At 33.0% G+C, this 17,757-nt stretch overlaps 1 protein-coding gene across 2 annotated transcripts in view; it reads right to left on the reverse strand.

Moving 5' to 3' along the window:
- LOC148626765 (interferon-related developmental regulator 2-like) overlaps positions 1–17,757 on the reverse strand; it is a 28,480-nt gene that overhangs the window by 4,610 nt on the left and 6,113 nt on the right. For both annotated transcript variants that reach the window (XM_088586079.1, XM_088586071.1), the window contains 7 exons: positions 7,884–8,079; positions 7,374–7,424; positions 6,514–6,692; positions 5,043–5,151; positions 4,188–4,322; positions 2,061–2,189; positions 90–179 (listed from right to left, as the gene is read on the reverse strand). In XM_088586079.1, coding sequence (XP_088442205.1) covers positions 90–179; positions 2,061–2,189; positions 4,188–4,322; positions 5,043–5,151; positions 6,514–6,692; positions 7,374–7,424; positions 7,884–8,079 — 889 coding nt within the window. The remainder of the gene's footprint in view (positions 1–89; positions 180–2,060; positions 2,190–4,187; positions 4,323–5,042; positions 5,152–6,513; positions 6,693–7,373; positions 7,425–7,883; positions 8,080–17,757) is intronic.

Raw genomic sequence — 17,757 nt, forward strand, 5'->3', positions numbered from 1 at the left:
CTTCTGTTGTTTTTAAATTTATATATCTTTCATTTTTTTCATCCACCTAACAATTCAAGCTTATACTAAGAGGCAGGATTTCTACTCACCCTTTCCCACTTAGAAACTTTTTGACTGGATACATTTCCCACAGGAATAGGAGATCCCAAATCAAATACTTCTCTTACTACTATGTTGTCCTGTCAAGAAATAATTAAGATACTATGTATTACCGGTAAGATCAAAAAGTGAGTGTCGTTCTAAAAACAGATGACTTTTATTAAATAAATAAAATGCTTTGCACAGCACTAAATGTACTTTTTAAATGTGCAATGAAAAAAAGACCCTCCTTTTCCTGATTTTTTACTACATATGTTATTAAAGTGATTAAGGTAGGAAAATTACTATTCTACAAATAATATACATTAAAGCATTTGAACATAATGTATTATTAACAAGAGGCTCCTAGGAGCCTGAATCGCTCACCTTGTTAAAGTTTGTCTTTCAGGGGCAATAAATTTAACAAGAAGTTGTCCAACAATTTTGACTCAAGAAGACTTTGGTAGGACTATCATAAGGATCATTTCAGCAATTGAAAGTTTCTTTTTATCTATTATAGTTTTCAAGACATTGGCTGAAAACTTTAAAAAAAAAAAAGAAAAAAAGAAAAAAAAGAAAAAGTCATTTTTTCATCTTTCAAGGGCAATAACTCTTACAAGGAGTCACCTGACAACTTTGATCCCTGAAGACTTTTGAAGGCCTTATAATAAGGGTCATTTCAGCAATTAAAATAATTTTGTAAAACCTAATGGTTTTGGAGACATGCAAAAAACACACAGCCTGACCCCTATGTTCTATTTTTAGTGATGGTGATAATGCTTTTCAAAGGATCAAAAATCCCCACATCAGTTATTTGTAGGATACCCTAAGGAACATTCATACCAAGTTTTATTCCAATTGGTCAAGTGGTGTCAGAGGAGAAGATTTTTGAAAGAAATAACATTAAAAATAGCAAAAAAAATGTCGAAAAAGGGCAATAACTCCAACATGAATTAACAGATTAAAATGAAAATTAGACCACAGATAAAGCTCATCATGCTGAACACTTTTACCCAGTCAGAATTTTGCCTTAGCATAATGGTTTTGGAAATACATGTGAAAAAATACTGACTGACCCTTATATTCTATTTTAAGTAACGGTGGCAATGGACGCCAAGTGATGGCAATAGCTCACATGGCCTTTGGCCAGGTGAGCTAAACACAGTAAAACATGACCCCTGAACAGTCAGATAGACACAACATTCAAACTTGATACAGCTCGGATTTAAGATTGTGATTAAATGTTTGACTGAAGATAGATCAGAAAGGTGGTCAAAGGAAGTTATACTGGCAACTTGGCAAAAGAAAAAATAAGTTTATATAAAGAAAATGTTAGTTTCTTATCACCTTTTTACCCCTAATTCTTAACAGATTAGGATTGTAATCTTTTAAATCCATCAAAACTTCCTTTTGTGGTACTAAACTTCATAGAGATCCATTCACTTTGTTTACCTGTTGATATTAACATCTCATTTTTAAGAAATTATCTGTTTATCTGTAGACGTTACCACCCAAGTCTAAAGCAGGGTATTATCTGTTTACCTGTAGATGTTACCACCGGAGTCATAAGGACGAAAATTTGGACTCACATTTATCAGTTTGTTTTTACGTTATTTTCATATTTTATTTGTATTTAGTTCCATTTACCTTTTAAACCTGGCTATCGTTTACAAATTCATTATTCCCATTATCTGTTTACCTATAGATGTTATCACAAAGTCTACAGCAGGGCATTATTTGTTTACCTGTAGATGTTACCACCTGAGTCTAAAAGCAGGGCATCATCAGTTTACCTGTAGATGTTACCACCCGAGTCTAAAGCAGGGCATTATCTGTTTACCTGTTGATGTTACCACCTGAGTCGAAAGAAGGGCATTATCTGTTTATCTGTAGATATTACCACCCAAGTCTAAAGCAGGGTATTATCTGTTAACCTGTAAATGTTACCACCTGAGTCTAAAGATTGACAAATAACTGATTACCTGTAAATGTTGATTAACACCTGAACCTAAAGTTTGACATAAACTGTCATACTGTTTTCTCCGTGACCAACTATCAATTTCTACACATTCTTTCCCAAATCTTATAGCGAGTTCAGGTATATCTCCTTCCTGCAAGACAAAAAAAAATGTTTCAGAAATATTAAGTGGCATCAAGTTACTGCATTTCATTATTAAAAGGTGATAATTCACTTTACTGTTTGCAATAAGCTACCACAAGCACTATACTATCTACTGATATATGTGGCCCATAATAGCAGTTTTGGTGGGTTGTATTTTTGGTTTTTGTAGGTTTTTTTTTTGGTCACATTTTGCTTTATTTTGTTTTCATTCCCTGTTGACAAGGTTTTCTTTGACCATAGTTTCCATCAAAAACTTTTGAAAAAAAATTGATAAATTTTGATCATGAAATTGAGCCTTTACTCACCAATACAAATTATTTAGTTTCCTAAATAATGTTGGTAACATAACATAATATGAAAAATTTTGTGTCATATCTATATCATATATTTTTACAGGTCAAAGGGGCATAACTGCAATATAAATTTAAATACTATTAAAAAATCAAATGACATTATCACTAATAACATTTAAAGCAGCATCAACTGTTAAATTTCTTCAGTTTTGGTTCTACTGAATTTTGTTCATTCAATGAAATAAGTTTGTAGTAATGCAAATGAAGCAATGGATGCCTATAATACCTATAGAATATTGTGAAAACAACATTTTTTTAATCAGAGAAGATGGATAGCTCTGATCTAATTATTTTCCGCCATTACTTCCGAAGATTGGCAACAAGAAATTCACCTGGGTTAAAAATACTTAAACCTTGGTAAAAAAATAACAACAACTACACAGGTAAGTACGTGTCTTCTTTTCATTTCACTAAATCTATTTCTTGATTAATTTTCCAATAATAATGACCATATTTGAGCCACATTATATCACAATACGTTAATTTCAAAAGGATCCTTGCATAATATTCGAAGTTTTTTCCTTTACGGCTTGAGACTGTTGGTCTTCCTTGCCGGTGAATAACCACTTTCGCTTTGCAATCAGATTTGTTATTAAAGAAGCGACCCTTAAAGCAAATGCGTGGATTAAGGTCACCAGAAGTCCTTATAATGCCGCATTCAATTGTTACCAATAATCTTGCTAAGTTCTAAAGTTGGTAATATAACCAAGGAATGGTGTAATTAATTATAAAACATTAGGTAATTACATCTAGCACAATCTAACAGCTGTTAGTACTAGAGGCTTTTGATTCTAGCAAAAATTGTGGCGTGAACAAACTTTCAAATATTACTGATGTAAAATAAAACTCTGCATTTCCCATATTATTTAGATCTGTTTTTTCCCTTATATGTAGAAAATTAATGGCATTTCTGAAGTATTAACTGTAATCAAACAGCACCCAACTTCACACATATTTACAAAATTAGTTCCATTTCATCTTTTTCCCAAATTTTAAACCTGTCCATAAGTTCATTTGCCTTTACATGTAAAAACAATTTTACCAGAGTATTTATCCAACACTGCAATTATACCCCAATAAAACCAATTTCACCTTAAGAAAATAATTTCCTTGATGAACATAAGATTTTCCAAAAACTAGACATTTTTAATCAATTTGAATTTTCCTGCCAAATTTACTTGGTTAAAATCACTTCTCTTCACCTCCTGTTTGTTAACATAAAATATCAATGATAGGATGAAGATTTCGACTGATAAGTTTGCTAAATAGAACAAGCTTAACACATTAAATGTTTCTTGACACATTACTGCAAGAAGTAAATTCCCTTAATGAATTTAATTACTAATTATATTTGAAGGCCAAAAAGGATTCCCTCAAATCTTCAGTAGATTTGAAGACTAGATCTTAATTTTACTTTACAGAAATAATAGATACTTAATAGTAAGCTGAATAATTGCCAGAAACATATTTACTTATTATAAATCATGTATTGAATGCTATAAAAGGTTTTACATTTGATTTGGACTTTAGTTCTATGTAGAGTTCAGAAATAGTAAGAAACATTCCAGGCATGGGCTGGTGACATAAAATATTTCGATTATGAAGGATCAAAAACCCAAAACCTTGGTCATTACCTCAATGGCTCTTAAAACATCTCTAAAGCTTGACCTCTGCATTTTTCTATCTTTCTTAGCTCTGTACTTATGTGAGTCAGTGGCTAAATTTTTCAGGGCTAAACATAAAGTGCACATATCATCTCCTTCAAAGTCCTGAAACAACACAATGATTACATAGAGAAAATCTTTAACCAATTATGTAGGAATTACAGAACTACAACAAAGAGTCATTATACATGTCAGTCTGAAACATGTATTATCATAGCAGTGGTAGTATGAACAAGTCTAATCTAAGTAATGCTGCCAATATACAAAATTAAATCACAACTGAATTTTTTACAAACCATCACATTTATCCATAAACATGATTAAGGGTTTGCGGTGATAATTCAGTCTCAACTTTGTAACTACATGTACTATATTCTGTCTATAGTTTATCAAGCACGAGAATTCCTGTTTTGTTCCTGTGTGTATATAATACTTGTCTTTATGGGTGTTGTTTGGTAATATGTACTATTTTGTTAACTTTCCATGAGGACCAAAAGGTTTGCTTATTGTAAGTCTTAACTCAGTGTTGAAGACAAAGACTGTTCCCCTTGTTGTATTTATATAATCAGTATTGAACTACTGGGGTTGTAGTATAATGAACATTTCCCCATATCTTTACTTTGATATCTGATAAGTTGATTCAAGGAGATCTTTTCCCTAACTTGTACAGCAGTTCATAGTTCAGTCACCAGCTTAGATATCTGTGTTGTGCTTTGTAAATAGGAACAACACATTGAAATTGCAGTCAGTGTAAAAGATGATAAGATAACATGGTAGATCCAGCTAAATATCATAGACAAACCTAATTAACCCTACCCATCATACCTCGTCATTTTCTCTAGCTAATTCATACAATAAGGCTATAGTTTCTCCAGCAACAATCCTCAACTCAACATCAGCACTCTCCAACAAATCAGATAACCGAGTCAAGTGCCTGAAAGAATAGAAGAACAGTGTTCCAATGTTCCCCATGAAAAACAAGAGGCTCCTAGGAGCCTGAATCGCTCACTTGGTTCAATTTTGCCTTTCAAGGGCAATAAATTAAACAAGAAGTTGTCCAACAATTTTGACTCAAGAATACTTTGATAGGACCTATCATAAGGACCATTTCAGTAAATTAAAGTCTAAATCTATCATAGTTTTCAAGACATTGGCTGAAAACTTTTTAAAAAAAACCTGTCATTTTCCCCTGTCAAGGGCAATAACTCTTATAAGAAGGCAACTGACAAATTTTATGCCTGAAGACTTTTGTAGTTCTAAAAATAAGGATCATTTCAGCTATTGAAAGAGTAATCAAGGGAACCAAGGTTACAGCGGTAATCAAAAGAATGTAATCCAGGGACAAAGACCAGACATGGAAAACAGACATACACAACAAAGAACATTAAGTAACTAAAATCATACATAAAAAGTAACAAAAGCAAATGAGCAACTCGGACTCCACTAAAAACTGGGAGCATGGACCAGGTGCACCGGTAGAGTAAGCGTCCTCTGCTTTTATAGAAACACCTGCCGAGTTGCTCATAAAAAAAACTTGTCATTGAAAGAATTTGGCTAAACCTAACAGTTTTGGAGATATATGCAAAAAAACTACTGTCTGACCCCTATGTTCTATTTTTAGTAAAGGCTGCCATGTTTTTCAACCGATCAAAAATCCCCACTACAGTTCTATGCACGATACTCCAAGGAACATTCATACCAAGTTTGGTTCCAAATGGTCAGGTGGTGTCAGAGGAGAAGAGTTTTGAAAAGTTGTTAACGACGACGACGGACGCCAAGTGATGGCAATAGCTCACATGGCCTTCAGCCAGGTGAGGTAAGAAGTAATTTAAATTCTCAATGTTTTTGTCTTTCAAATAGCAAAATTTGACAGAATCGACCAAAAAACATACACATTCCATTTTAAGTAAATCAAACAATTATAGCCGAAGTTTTGACTATATCAATAATGACACATTTGGACCTGGAAAAAAACTAACTGATGTAAATATCTCACGCACAAGATATACACAATTGTTATGTGTGAATTATGTGCATCACCTATGTTTTCCTGAGGAGTTTTATTCAGCAATTATTAAAAAATGAACAATTTTTATCACTGAGAATTGTTAATAGGAAAGAAATATGCAAACTTGACTTAATCATTTTGGTAAATAATTGATATGATTGGTAAATATCTTAATAAAAAAAATACATTTTCTTTTTAAAACCAGAGATAACATAATGTATATGATTCAATTTCCCAAAAGAAAAGGGAAAGACTATCTAATTAATAAACTGTGATTCAGGTACTCACGTTTCTATTTTCTTTTGTACAGAATATGAAGGTGCTAAAGATATCAATAGACTCCAGGCTGATAAGGCACAAGCATGTAGTTTACTGATCTGTGGTGGGTGGTTTGGTATAGATTTATCTCCTTTTCTGTAACTTCCTTTAAAAATACTCTCTAGGGCTACCATGGTGTTTTCTACTATCTGTAAAAGCATTCATATCACCATAGATGACAAAATGTCAGGCGCGGATCCAAGGACTGGCATACCAGGCATACACCCCAAAATCGGTAAGAAAAAAATTTTTCACCACAAGTTTCACCCCATAATATGTTTTGCCTTGCTTTGCACAGCATTTAATTCAATTAACGCCCCCCTAAACTCAAATCCTGGATCCTGAATTTGGATCTTTTGTGGAAGCTCATCCGTACATAATTTCTGTCAAATTTGGTTAAATTTTCCATAGGATTTTCATGTAGTTGAGCAATATGTGGGAAGTATATGGACAACAGACACAAAGTGATGGTTTAAGCTCATTTGGACCCAAGGTCTAGGTGAGCTAAAAATACGGTTCCGTTTAAATAAACATTCACTATCCAGTATGAATGGATCTGACAGACAGGCAGAGATAGATTGTACATCTGTCAATGACAAGCAAAGTAATGTTATAAATCTTCTTTAAGAAATATGAGTTCCTATATAGGTAGTAAAATTTTACTTTTAAAAGTGCAGAAAAGTAAAAACAAATCTTTTTGAAGTTCTACATGACCAGTCCTCAACCATAGGTAAAAAAGTGTTCCACTGACTGACCTGTTGCCTGGGATATGTAAAATTTAACTCAAGCAGGTGTTTAGTTGTTTGAAGTAATGCATTACTGATACTTACAGATATATCTGAACAGGATAAAAAGTTACTAATGGCTAAGGTTGATGCACACTGTAAAATTAAGTAAGTCCAACCCTTATCATGTGCAAACCAATCACATGAATTCAAATGCAGAATGCTATATCGACATCACAGCCAAAAGTCGTAAAATTTAATGTTTGTTGTTAATTTTAAGAGGCAATAAAAGCAGGTTTGGTGTGTACATTTTTTTCTATTTATTTTTATATCATTTGATTAAATTATTTAATAAAGGTTGGTTTAAAGTTAAATAATTGAATATACATGTATGACCTACAATTAACATGTATTATTTAGTAATGATCTAATATTGCTGGTGGTGTTCTTCACCTGGTACTTCATACTTTACAATATCATAAATTCTAAACATTGGTGAACTAAAACAATGCTTTTTATCTACACTCTACTAAATATCTGTAATATTAAATTTTGCACAGCTTGAGAGTTGTATAAATCATCATCATCAAATGTTCAAGATATTGTCATAATTACCTCTGCTCTAGCCTTTACCGGAGCAGTATTGTCTGATAAAATAGTTATAAGTAAAGTGTGGACATCTTTGAAATCTTCCTCAATATCACTGCCAAGCTGAACACACAATATACTTAAACACCTAGCTGCTAATGATTGTTCATCTCCACTGCCTTTCTTTAGACATCTCAGTAAAGTATCAGATACTGTTACTTTCCTATTAAATAGAATATCAAATATAAATGTTATAACCTTAAAGCAAGTGATGTACTTGTATACAAAAACATATTCCCTGCGACCTAGCCTAATGTGATTCCAGATGTCAGACCCCAAGATGGAGCAAACTATGGTAGTATGGACACTTGTCTGCATCATAGATGGTAGTATGGACACTTGTCTGTATCATTGATGGTAGTATGGACACTTGTCTGTATCATAAATGTAGTATGGACACTTGTCTATATCAAAGCTTAAACAACCCTTTATTAGTTCACCTGGCCAAAGGCCAAAAGAGCTATTGCCATCACTTGGCTTCCGTCATCGTTAACAATTTTTCAAAACTCTTCTCCTCTGAAACTACCCGACCAATTGGAACCAAACTTGGTATGAATGTTCATTGGGGTATCCTGCATAGACCTGATGTGGGGATTTTTGATCTGTCGAAAAACATGGCTGTCGTTACTGAAAATAGAACATAGGATTCAGACAGTAGTTTTTCGCATATATCTCCAAATCCATTTAGCTAAATTCTGACAATGGTAAGTGTTAAGCATGACGAGATCTATCATTTTAATCCACTAAGCAATATTGGAGATATTGCCCTTTTTCAACGTTTTTTTGTTATTTTTAATGTTATTTCTTTCAAAAATTTTCTCTAACACTACTTTACCAATTGAAACAAAACTTGGTACTAATGTTTTCAGGGGTATTCTGCAAATAACTGATGTGGGAATTTTTGTTTCGTCGAAAAACAAATCCTTCATTACTAAAATTAGAACATAGAGGTCAGACAGTATTTTTTCGCATACATAACCAAAACCGTTAGGTTTAGCCAAATTCTTTCAGTAGCTGAAATGATCCTTATTTTTAGGACTACAAAAGTATTCAGGCATAAAAGTTATCACATGACTCCTTATAAGAGTTATTGCCCTTGAAAGAGGAAAATGAGAGGTTTTTTTTTTTTTAGTTTTCAGCCAATGTCTTGAAAACTATGATAGATAGAAACTTCATTTGCTGAAATGATCCTTATGATAAGTCCTATCAAAGTTTTCTTGAGTCAAAATTTATTGCCCTTGAAAGACAAAATTGAACCAGGTGAGCAATTCAGGCTCCTGGGAGCCTCTTGTTTTGATTTTGATTACTTTAAACACAGCATAGTTCTCTGACAAAACAGACCTTTTAGTGCCAGTATATTCTACTGAATAGATGTTAAGTTGTTAAGTTAAAATTACTTCACACATATTCATTACTATCTACAAATAAATATAGGTATTTTCTAAGATGAATAAAGTGTACATTTTTTACCCCTATCAGCCAGAAAATAATATAATGAGAACGTGTATTGTGAATATGCCAAGAAGACAACAACCCCACCAAGATGAAAATGTCAGTTCAAGGCCACCCATTGGTCTTCAATAAAGCACGAGGGAACCCTCACACCACAGGGCAGGCCGCAGCTGGCCCCAAAACATCATTAAACTCAAGTACAGCAAAGGAGTTGCTCCAATATGATCAAGTTACATAAGAATAAACTAAAGATGAAAACGAAACAAGACATACAGAGGCTAGTAATTACACACTTGGGACAGGCACAAAAAATGTGGTAGGGTTAAAGTACTTTGGGGTGCTACATGCTTATACTCAATTTATTATGTGGACATCAAATGTCTCCTCACAACGCTGTCACAGACAAGGCCAACAGCAACATAATATAATATGATCACCAATTGTTTTTGTGGCTGTACAATGATTTACCGAACTACCAATACTGTGAGTAGGAAAACAGTAGTTACATGTAAATTCCAAGCAATGCTTGTTTTAGGCCCTCTTTGGACCGTTGTTCTGAAACGGTTGGGACCATAACCCCAAAATCAATACCAACCTTCTGGCTACAGTTTGGAATCTTGTTTTTAAATTTTATAAAGATCAACAAACTAGTTCTCAAGTTCAGTGTGGGAAACCATTTTTTTCCCATCATGCCATACTGGCTAGTGGAATATTGATCTTGCTAGCCAAATAGAAATTCAACTAGCCAATTTGGGGGGGGGTGTCTGTACTATCATCTGTTTTCTCTTGGATTTGACTATTTTCTGCCTTTCTGTTTTCTTTCTTCAACTATCTTTTCATTTGTTGCTAAATTTATCAAAAACTAGTCCCATTTTTTAATATTCCCTCCTGTTGAAGTTTTTCAAATACTTAAAATACTCCATTTCTGAACTCATATTTTAAAAATAAAATTATATTTCAACAGATTCATCATAATGAAACAAGAAAATGTTTACCATTTGCTTCTTGTTCATTTTTATTTTGACAATAAACAACTAATTTGCAAGGTAATATTTCATAAATTACCAAGATAATTTCGTTTGACTACTAATACAAGATTGGGACTGTCGTGTAGGTTTTGGCACATCCCATTTACCAGAAATTAAAATGGCAAATCGTAAACAATGCTTTAGAAGTCAATAAAATTGTGCAAAATTCACTTGACATATTCAAGCTAAACTTCTTAATATGTAGGAAACATATTTTTAATGTATGATGTTAAGGGATGTCTAAATAAATAACCTGTTGGCTGGTTACCTTTCCTTGGAACTCGCCAATCAAATGACAGTCGCCAAGTTGATGAGTGTAAGCTGATGAGAACTTGCCAAATTACACATCTACTCGTATTTGGTGAGCTGGTGAGCTGTGGTTTCCCACACTGAAGTTAAGGCATGAAAACCAAGTGTCTACAGATGATGATGACAGGGCCATACCAATTGTTTGTGGTCATATAAAAACCTACAGTTTTGACTTTGAAGGCAACGGTCATGAATGTATGATGGTAATGCACCTATGTGTCAAATATAGTATGCCTACATAAATGTGATAGAACAAAGAAGTTAAGGCCCAGACAAGAATCCGAACTTTGTTTACAGGGGGTATAAAAATAAATGACAACAAACCGAAGTGATTGTGCAAGCAAACAGATCATCTTACAATAAAGAGCTGTGCTTTAAGCACATGATAAGCCCGTTGCCCTTTTAACTTGTCTTTATGCTTTTAATGAATTTATATGATCAACTAGACTAGAAATACTGTGAATACCCTTCCCACCCCACCCAAGAAAACAGTACCTCGAAAAGCAGAAAGACAGTGTCATTAGCCAAAAGACACCGGTAAAAGCCGAAAGACAGGTGAAAAAAGCAGAAATACACCTAATAATAGACTGTTTTTGTATTTTTTGCCAATATTTAGGAAATGTATTACATTTTACAATGTTTTACTAATTGTACAAGCTACTGAACACAAAATAAATTGTGTATAGTCAACAAAGCAATCGGTTTTGCTAATACCCTGATTGATGCTCTAGATTTGTTTTCAAAAGAACATTATTTTAATTACTATATCAAAGAAATTCTTTAAAATGTTAAAAATGATTAATAATAGGCTATTATTCATTAAAAATTTTTAGGCAAAGCAAATAAAATTTTAATTATGCAATAATTGGTTCTTCAAGGCAATGTAATTAATCAAATCACTATTTGTTTTCTTAAGGATGCTAATTAAAATGTTTTAACGTAATTAGATTATATTTTATCTAATTTTGTTTCAATTCTAATGAAAACAATATATTTCACTGGATGGATTGAATTTTATGTTTTTATAACTTCTACTCAAAATTTAATATTCAAATTTCACTGGCAATCCAAAAAATGTTTTTATAATACGTTAGAAAAGTCACCAGGTTCACTCTAGCACAATTAAAATAAGACTCTTTGAGGTTAAATACATTTTGAAAAAAATCAGGTTAACATTACAATTAATTTTGGCCATTTATAATTATTTTCTTGGTCTAAATACCACAATTAAAAAAAATGAGTCTCTTTCGGCTTCTACAAGTGTCTTTCTGCTTTTTGAGGTACCCCCAAAAAAAAGTAAATAAAAAATGGACAAAAAATTTGGCACTATCAAGGCTACCTCAATTTTGACTAAGTTTGCAGTCTTGATTTTTCCCTCATACATTTCTATCTTGTCCAAAACACACTTTCCTGACAAGGTTACCAAGTACCTTTTATATTTATTAGTCGATCATCATAACAAATGGTCTGTTTTAAACGATTTTTCAAGGAATAAAATTTCCTTGGCAATTCTGACTTTTTTACAGAGTAAAACTTCATAACACTGAAACGTAAAATCTGACATTTATACAAATTGGAAGGAAGCTTACTTCAATAGATATGAACAATTCATCAAAGTTTCATAAAAGTTTAGGAAAGTGTTTTTGAGTAATTGTGCGAAAACTTGAAAATCTCCCTTTTTTTTTAAGTATAAAAATTTATAACACGGAAACGAAAAATCTTAAATTTATACAAATTGAAAGGGAACTTATGTCAATAGATATGAACAATTCATCAAAGTTTCATAAAAGTTGAGGAAGGTGTTTCAGAGTTATTGTCCGAAGTGTGGACAACGGACGGACAACGGTATACCATAATACGTCCTGTCTTTGACGGGCATATAAATAGTCAAATTACAGAAAATCTTAGAATCTAATTCTTACTTTAAAACTGAAATTATTTCTCTTTGTTTAGTTTGAAAGAGGTTGTAAAAAAGCTATAATTAATTGTACTGATTGTTTTGCCTTGATCAACACAATTGTTAGGAGTTATCCTTGGTAGTCAATCTAATAGTTTAAGCAGTTTAGAATTATTGTTTTCTATGAAAGTTCAGTGTTGAGCATTTCTATACAGCTTCAATTATTCACTAGAGTTAGATATTTTTCATACCATGTATAGGGCTGCCTAGCTTTATAAACAATGAGTCCTCTCACTGAATTACACTGGAATATTCATTGACGCAGACTGTGCCAGTATACACAATATACTTGTATGTTACACACATATTTTGTCTCATTTTCTGAATTTAACATTATTGAAGTGATTTTGCAGCCTTTTTTTTTTTTTTTAAAGAAGTCACCTCATGTACAATTGGGAAAACTCATCACTTTTTTTTATTAAATTGAGAAAAATATATCTAAAATAAAAACAATTTCAAGATAAGTTACAATTGAAGATTATTCTCATGATTTGTTTTTACTAAAAACAACTAGAAATTGCCCCTAACACGACTAATACCACAGCACCCACAACCTGTTGAAGCATGTATCTTTGGGGACCAATGTGGACACGCGGTTCATATTGAAGACAATCTTTATGGGGATAGACTAAGCACTTTTGACACACTATTTTGCTGCCATTCTAGAACACCCAACTATGTTTTTAACACAATTACTAATAACAATTGCAAATTTACTTTAAAAACATATTCATGACAATATGCACACATCTCTTTGGTAATCTAACATTACATTAAGTTTCATTACAACCCTGAGAGTTGTTAAGTTTTGCTGAAAAGTGCCTAAATTAAACAGCCGCCATTTCTACAATTTTTGCCCAAGCATAAATTAGTGACAATATGCACATCCAAATATGGTAATTTAACATACAACCAAGTTTCACAACAAATCTGCAATGTGTTGAGGAGGAGTTGCAGACAATGCATCAGAACAAATATTGCTGAAAAATGCCATCATTTCTACAATACTTGCCAAACTTAAATTTCTAACAGTATGCACATCTCCTTGTGGTTATATTTACATCCCACAAAGTATCATAACAATGCTGCAAGCTGCTTAGAAAATAGTTGCAGAAAGATGGAAAGACAGGGTGAAACTTATATCCCCTCAAAAAACCTTGTTTGCCAGGGGTATAATTTAGGTCAGTTTTCCCTGTCTTTCTGTCCTTTTGATACAAAGAACTTTGCACAGCCATGAAGAAAACAATTTACAGAGTTTACATAAATAGCCATCCTTGCAATACATACCAGTAAAACATATTTATTCACACTTGGCTAGATAAAACTTATGCTGGTCAATCACACAGACATCAATTGTTGATGAATAACTTGTATCGATACAAGAAGAGCTATCATCAAGTTTCTTTAATTTTGGGGGAGAGGGGCGACATCTGGTTTGAGAAAATTTGGACCAAAAAGAACAAGTAGAAACTACGTTTTAAACAATCTCATTGAAGATGTCTTACCTACTAGCTTAGTTATGCTTGCATTCCTTGAATATAGCTGAGATAAAGCTTTACTTTCTCTAATATTATGTTGTCTTTTGACATCTTATTTTTCATGCAACATTTTGAATTTTTCAAAGGGCAATTCTAGGCATGGGGAAAGAAACTGTAAAGGAGTTAATATCTTAGAATCAATTTGATCTACATTTGTATTCCACAATATACCCTGTAGCCTCTAATGAATGATGAAGTTCGAGTAGTTTTGATCAACCAGTAGAAATTATATGTGTTTCAAACACTGCATTTAATATGATCAAGATCTCAAACAAGCTTTAACAATGCTGAAACATACAATTATGAATTGAAATACAATGATTTTTATGCTTATCCTACCATAACTTTCAATAATTGGAAACTAGAGGCTTCAAGGAGCCTGAATCGCTCACCTTGTTTAAGTTTGTCTTTCAAGAGCAATAAATTTAACAAGGAGTTGTCCAACAATTTTGACTCAACAAGACTTTAGTAGGACTATCTTAAGGACCATTTCAGCAATTGAAAGTTTCTTTATATCTATTATAGTTTTCAGGATATTGGCTGAAAACTGTAGAAAAAACAAGGCATTTCATCTTTCAAGGGCAATCTCTTACAAGGAGTCGCCTGACAACTTTGATCCCTGAAGACTTTTGAAGGCCTTATAATAAGGATCGTTTCAGCAATTGAAATAATTATGCTAAACCTAACGATTTTGGAGACATATGCAAAAAACACATAGTCTGACCCCTATGTTCTATTTTTAGTGATGGTGGCAATGCTTTTCAAAGGATCAAAAATCCCCACACCAGTTATTTGTAGGATACCCTAAGGAACATTCATACCATGTTTTATTCCAATTGGTCAAGTGGTGTCAGAGGAGAAGATTTTTGAAAGAAATAACATTCAAAATAGCAAAAAAAACTTTGAAAAGGGGCAGTAACTCCAACATGGTTTAAACTACAGTGGATTCCGCTTAGTTGAATAGCCTATTTGCCAGTAAAAATTATGCAAATAACCAGACTATTCTTATAACCGAAATTACGATTTTACCGGAAGTGTGAGTCCAGGTAAGACGACAATACTGTGGATCAACCAGGGATATCACTGTTCAACATTTCTGATCTGGTATTTAATTGTTATAGGATTTCTCATTGTATTGTTCTCTTATCAATAAATAATAATATATATTGTGTTTGTCTTGTTTATTGACCTTCTTTACGTTGGGTGTATTTATAAGTAAAACCACGTGTTTCTCATCTATAAATAGTGAAGTAATTTCCTGACCTTTCTATGAAAGAAAATCCCATATTTCATATTTCAGCCAGGATTCAGTGTAATATTCTTCAATGTTTGCAGTTTCTGGGCTTTTGAAATGGTCTGTGCGTTTTTATTCCTCTGTTCAATCACCATTGTACACTGATAGTTGTGTATTATACATGTCATTGACCTCAATATATTCCTATGAAGTGTGGATAGTATGGGGCACCTTAGGGTAGTTGAATTGCATTAGACATTGTACTGAATGAATGATGACTTTTAATTTTCGGTTGATATTTATGCCTAGTAACCCAAGTTCACTAAAAACTGTTCATCTCATTAAAGAAAATTAAATTTACATTGATAATCATTTGTAGTCGGAAGAATTTAAATAGGGACAAAAAATACCCCAAGCCTAACTCCAAGCTGCATCATAAGGTGATGTTTGGCATGTCGTCAGAAGTCATTGTTTACCTAGGTGCTTGTTTATTTTAATGTAATTAGAAATCATTTAAATTGTCTTTTATGTCCATTATGTTTTTAATCCATTATTAACACCTCCTGATTGATGATAATCTAGTTTTTACAACAATAAATATGATTGACATATTTATGACCCGAAGGCTTGAAATAGAATTTGGGAAAACCTGTCTTTACCTGGATGAGGCAAAATTCTCTATGCAATAAACCGAAATGCACCTGCAAGGCCTATGCAAGTAAGCGATTTTTTCCCTAATAGAATAATAGGAAATGGTTTTGTGCTGGAGAAAATTATGCTAATAACCGAAATATGCAATAAAGCGATATCCGATTAAGTGGAGTCGACTGTATTAAAATGAAAATTGGACCACAAATAGATCTCATCATGCTGAACACTTTTATCCCGGTCAGAATTAAGTTAATCCTAATGGTTTTGGAGATACATGCGAAAAACTACTGTCTGACCCCTGTGTTCTACTTTTAGTAATGGCGGCCATGTTTTTAAATGGATCAAAAATCCCCACATAAGTTCTATGCAGGATACCCCAAGAAACATTCATACCATGTTTTGTTCCAATTGGTCAAATGGTGTCAGAGGAGAAGAGTTTTGAAAAATTGTTAACGACGATGACGGATGCCGAGTGATGGCAATGGCTCACATGGCCTTCGGCCAGGTGAGCTAAAAATAGTACACCAGAGTTGGAAATTATAGCCTGCCCAACTCCCCAAGACTGCCTGCTTTAAGATCGGGCAGCCAAATATTAAATTTGAACAGCCCGATGGTCGTACTATTTTAACAGATCACTGGGATTACCCTTTTCTATTTTCATGACAAGTTCTCGGTATTACCTCATTCATAACGGAATTTAAGAATCAAACCGATCAAGTAACGCTACATTATCACATGTTTTGAGTCGATCTCTGTAGGCAGTGGGGTAAAACCCTTGTATGTGTCAAATCAAATCCCATTGGCTGATTTTCATTCTATAAACCATTAGCGATTGCGCTTATCAAACAAAAATATTGACAGAAAGCGAAAAAATGTATTTGTAAAAGTTGTGTCTTTATTACAATATTTTGGAATTCCCTCCCCCCAAATAAGTGATTTTGATTCCAAGGGAAAGAATAAATTGTTTGATCAATCTTAGCCAAAGTGATTAATTGTTCCAAGCTTTAAAAAGGAGTTTAGAATGGTTAATTTGCGACAACTTGCATGAAGTTATATTGTCAACTATGTCGTTCAGCTGTCTGGAGATGAGTCTGAGAATAATTATTGACAGGGACTGAGTTTTTCAATTTGTTTAAAAGTAAAGTAACAATAAATGAAATCAAAATTTAATTTTTATTTACTTAAAGCAGAACTTTTCAGATTGCATACTGAATTACATTGGAGACCAAAAATCAACCCGCTAAATATGAAATGCTCTTTAAAGTCACCAGTAGTGTCAATTAAATATGCAATTGTTGCAGTGTGTTTTCATCAAGTGGCAAATCATAAGTCATACATATTACAGAACATCTTTAGGTTTATCAAATTATTCCTTTTTGTAATGTTAACATTTTAAACATCAAAATACATTAGAATCTGAAAAGGAAAATTGATTGGCATTTTATTGCATTAATTTTCAGGGCTGATAAATTTTAATCAGGACAGGTAACTTTTTGATGTAGCCAGCCCTGTGGTCTGGTAGATATTTTCTACGAGTTTCCTACCCTGAGTACACCTTTATTGAGACAATCGTAAGCCATTTTTTAACAAATTAGGAATATTTTTCTTGGGGAAACAGCTGAAATTTGTTAAAGCAAACAAAATCGTTGTATTGTGACATGCATCAACACTT

Source organism: Perna viridis, chromosome 1 (genome assembly GCF_037379345.1).
Source record: "Perna viridis isolate PV_CMFRI_1.1 ecotype Kerala chromosome 1, ASM3737934v1, whole genome shotgun sequence".
Lineage (NCBI taxonomy): Eukaryota > Metazoa > Mollusca > Bivalvia > Mytilida > Mytilidae > Perna > Perna viridis.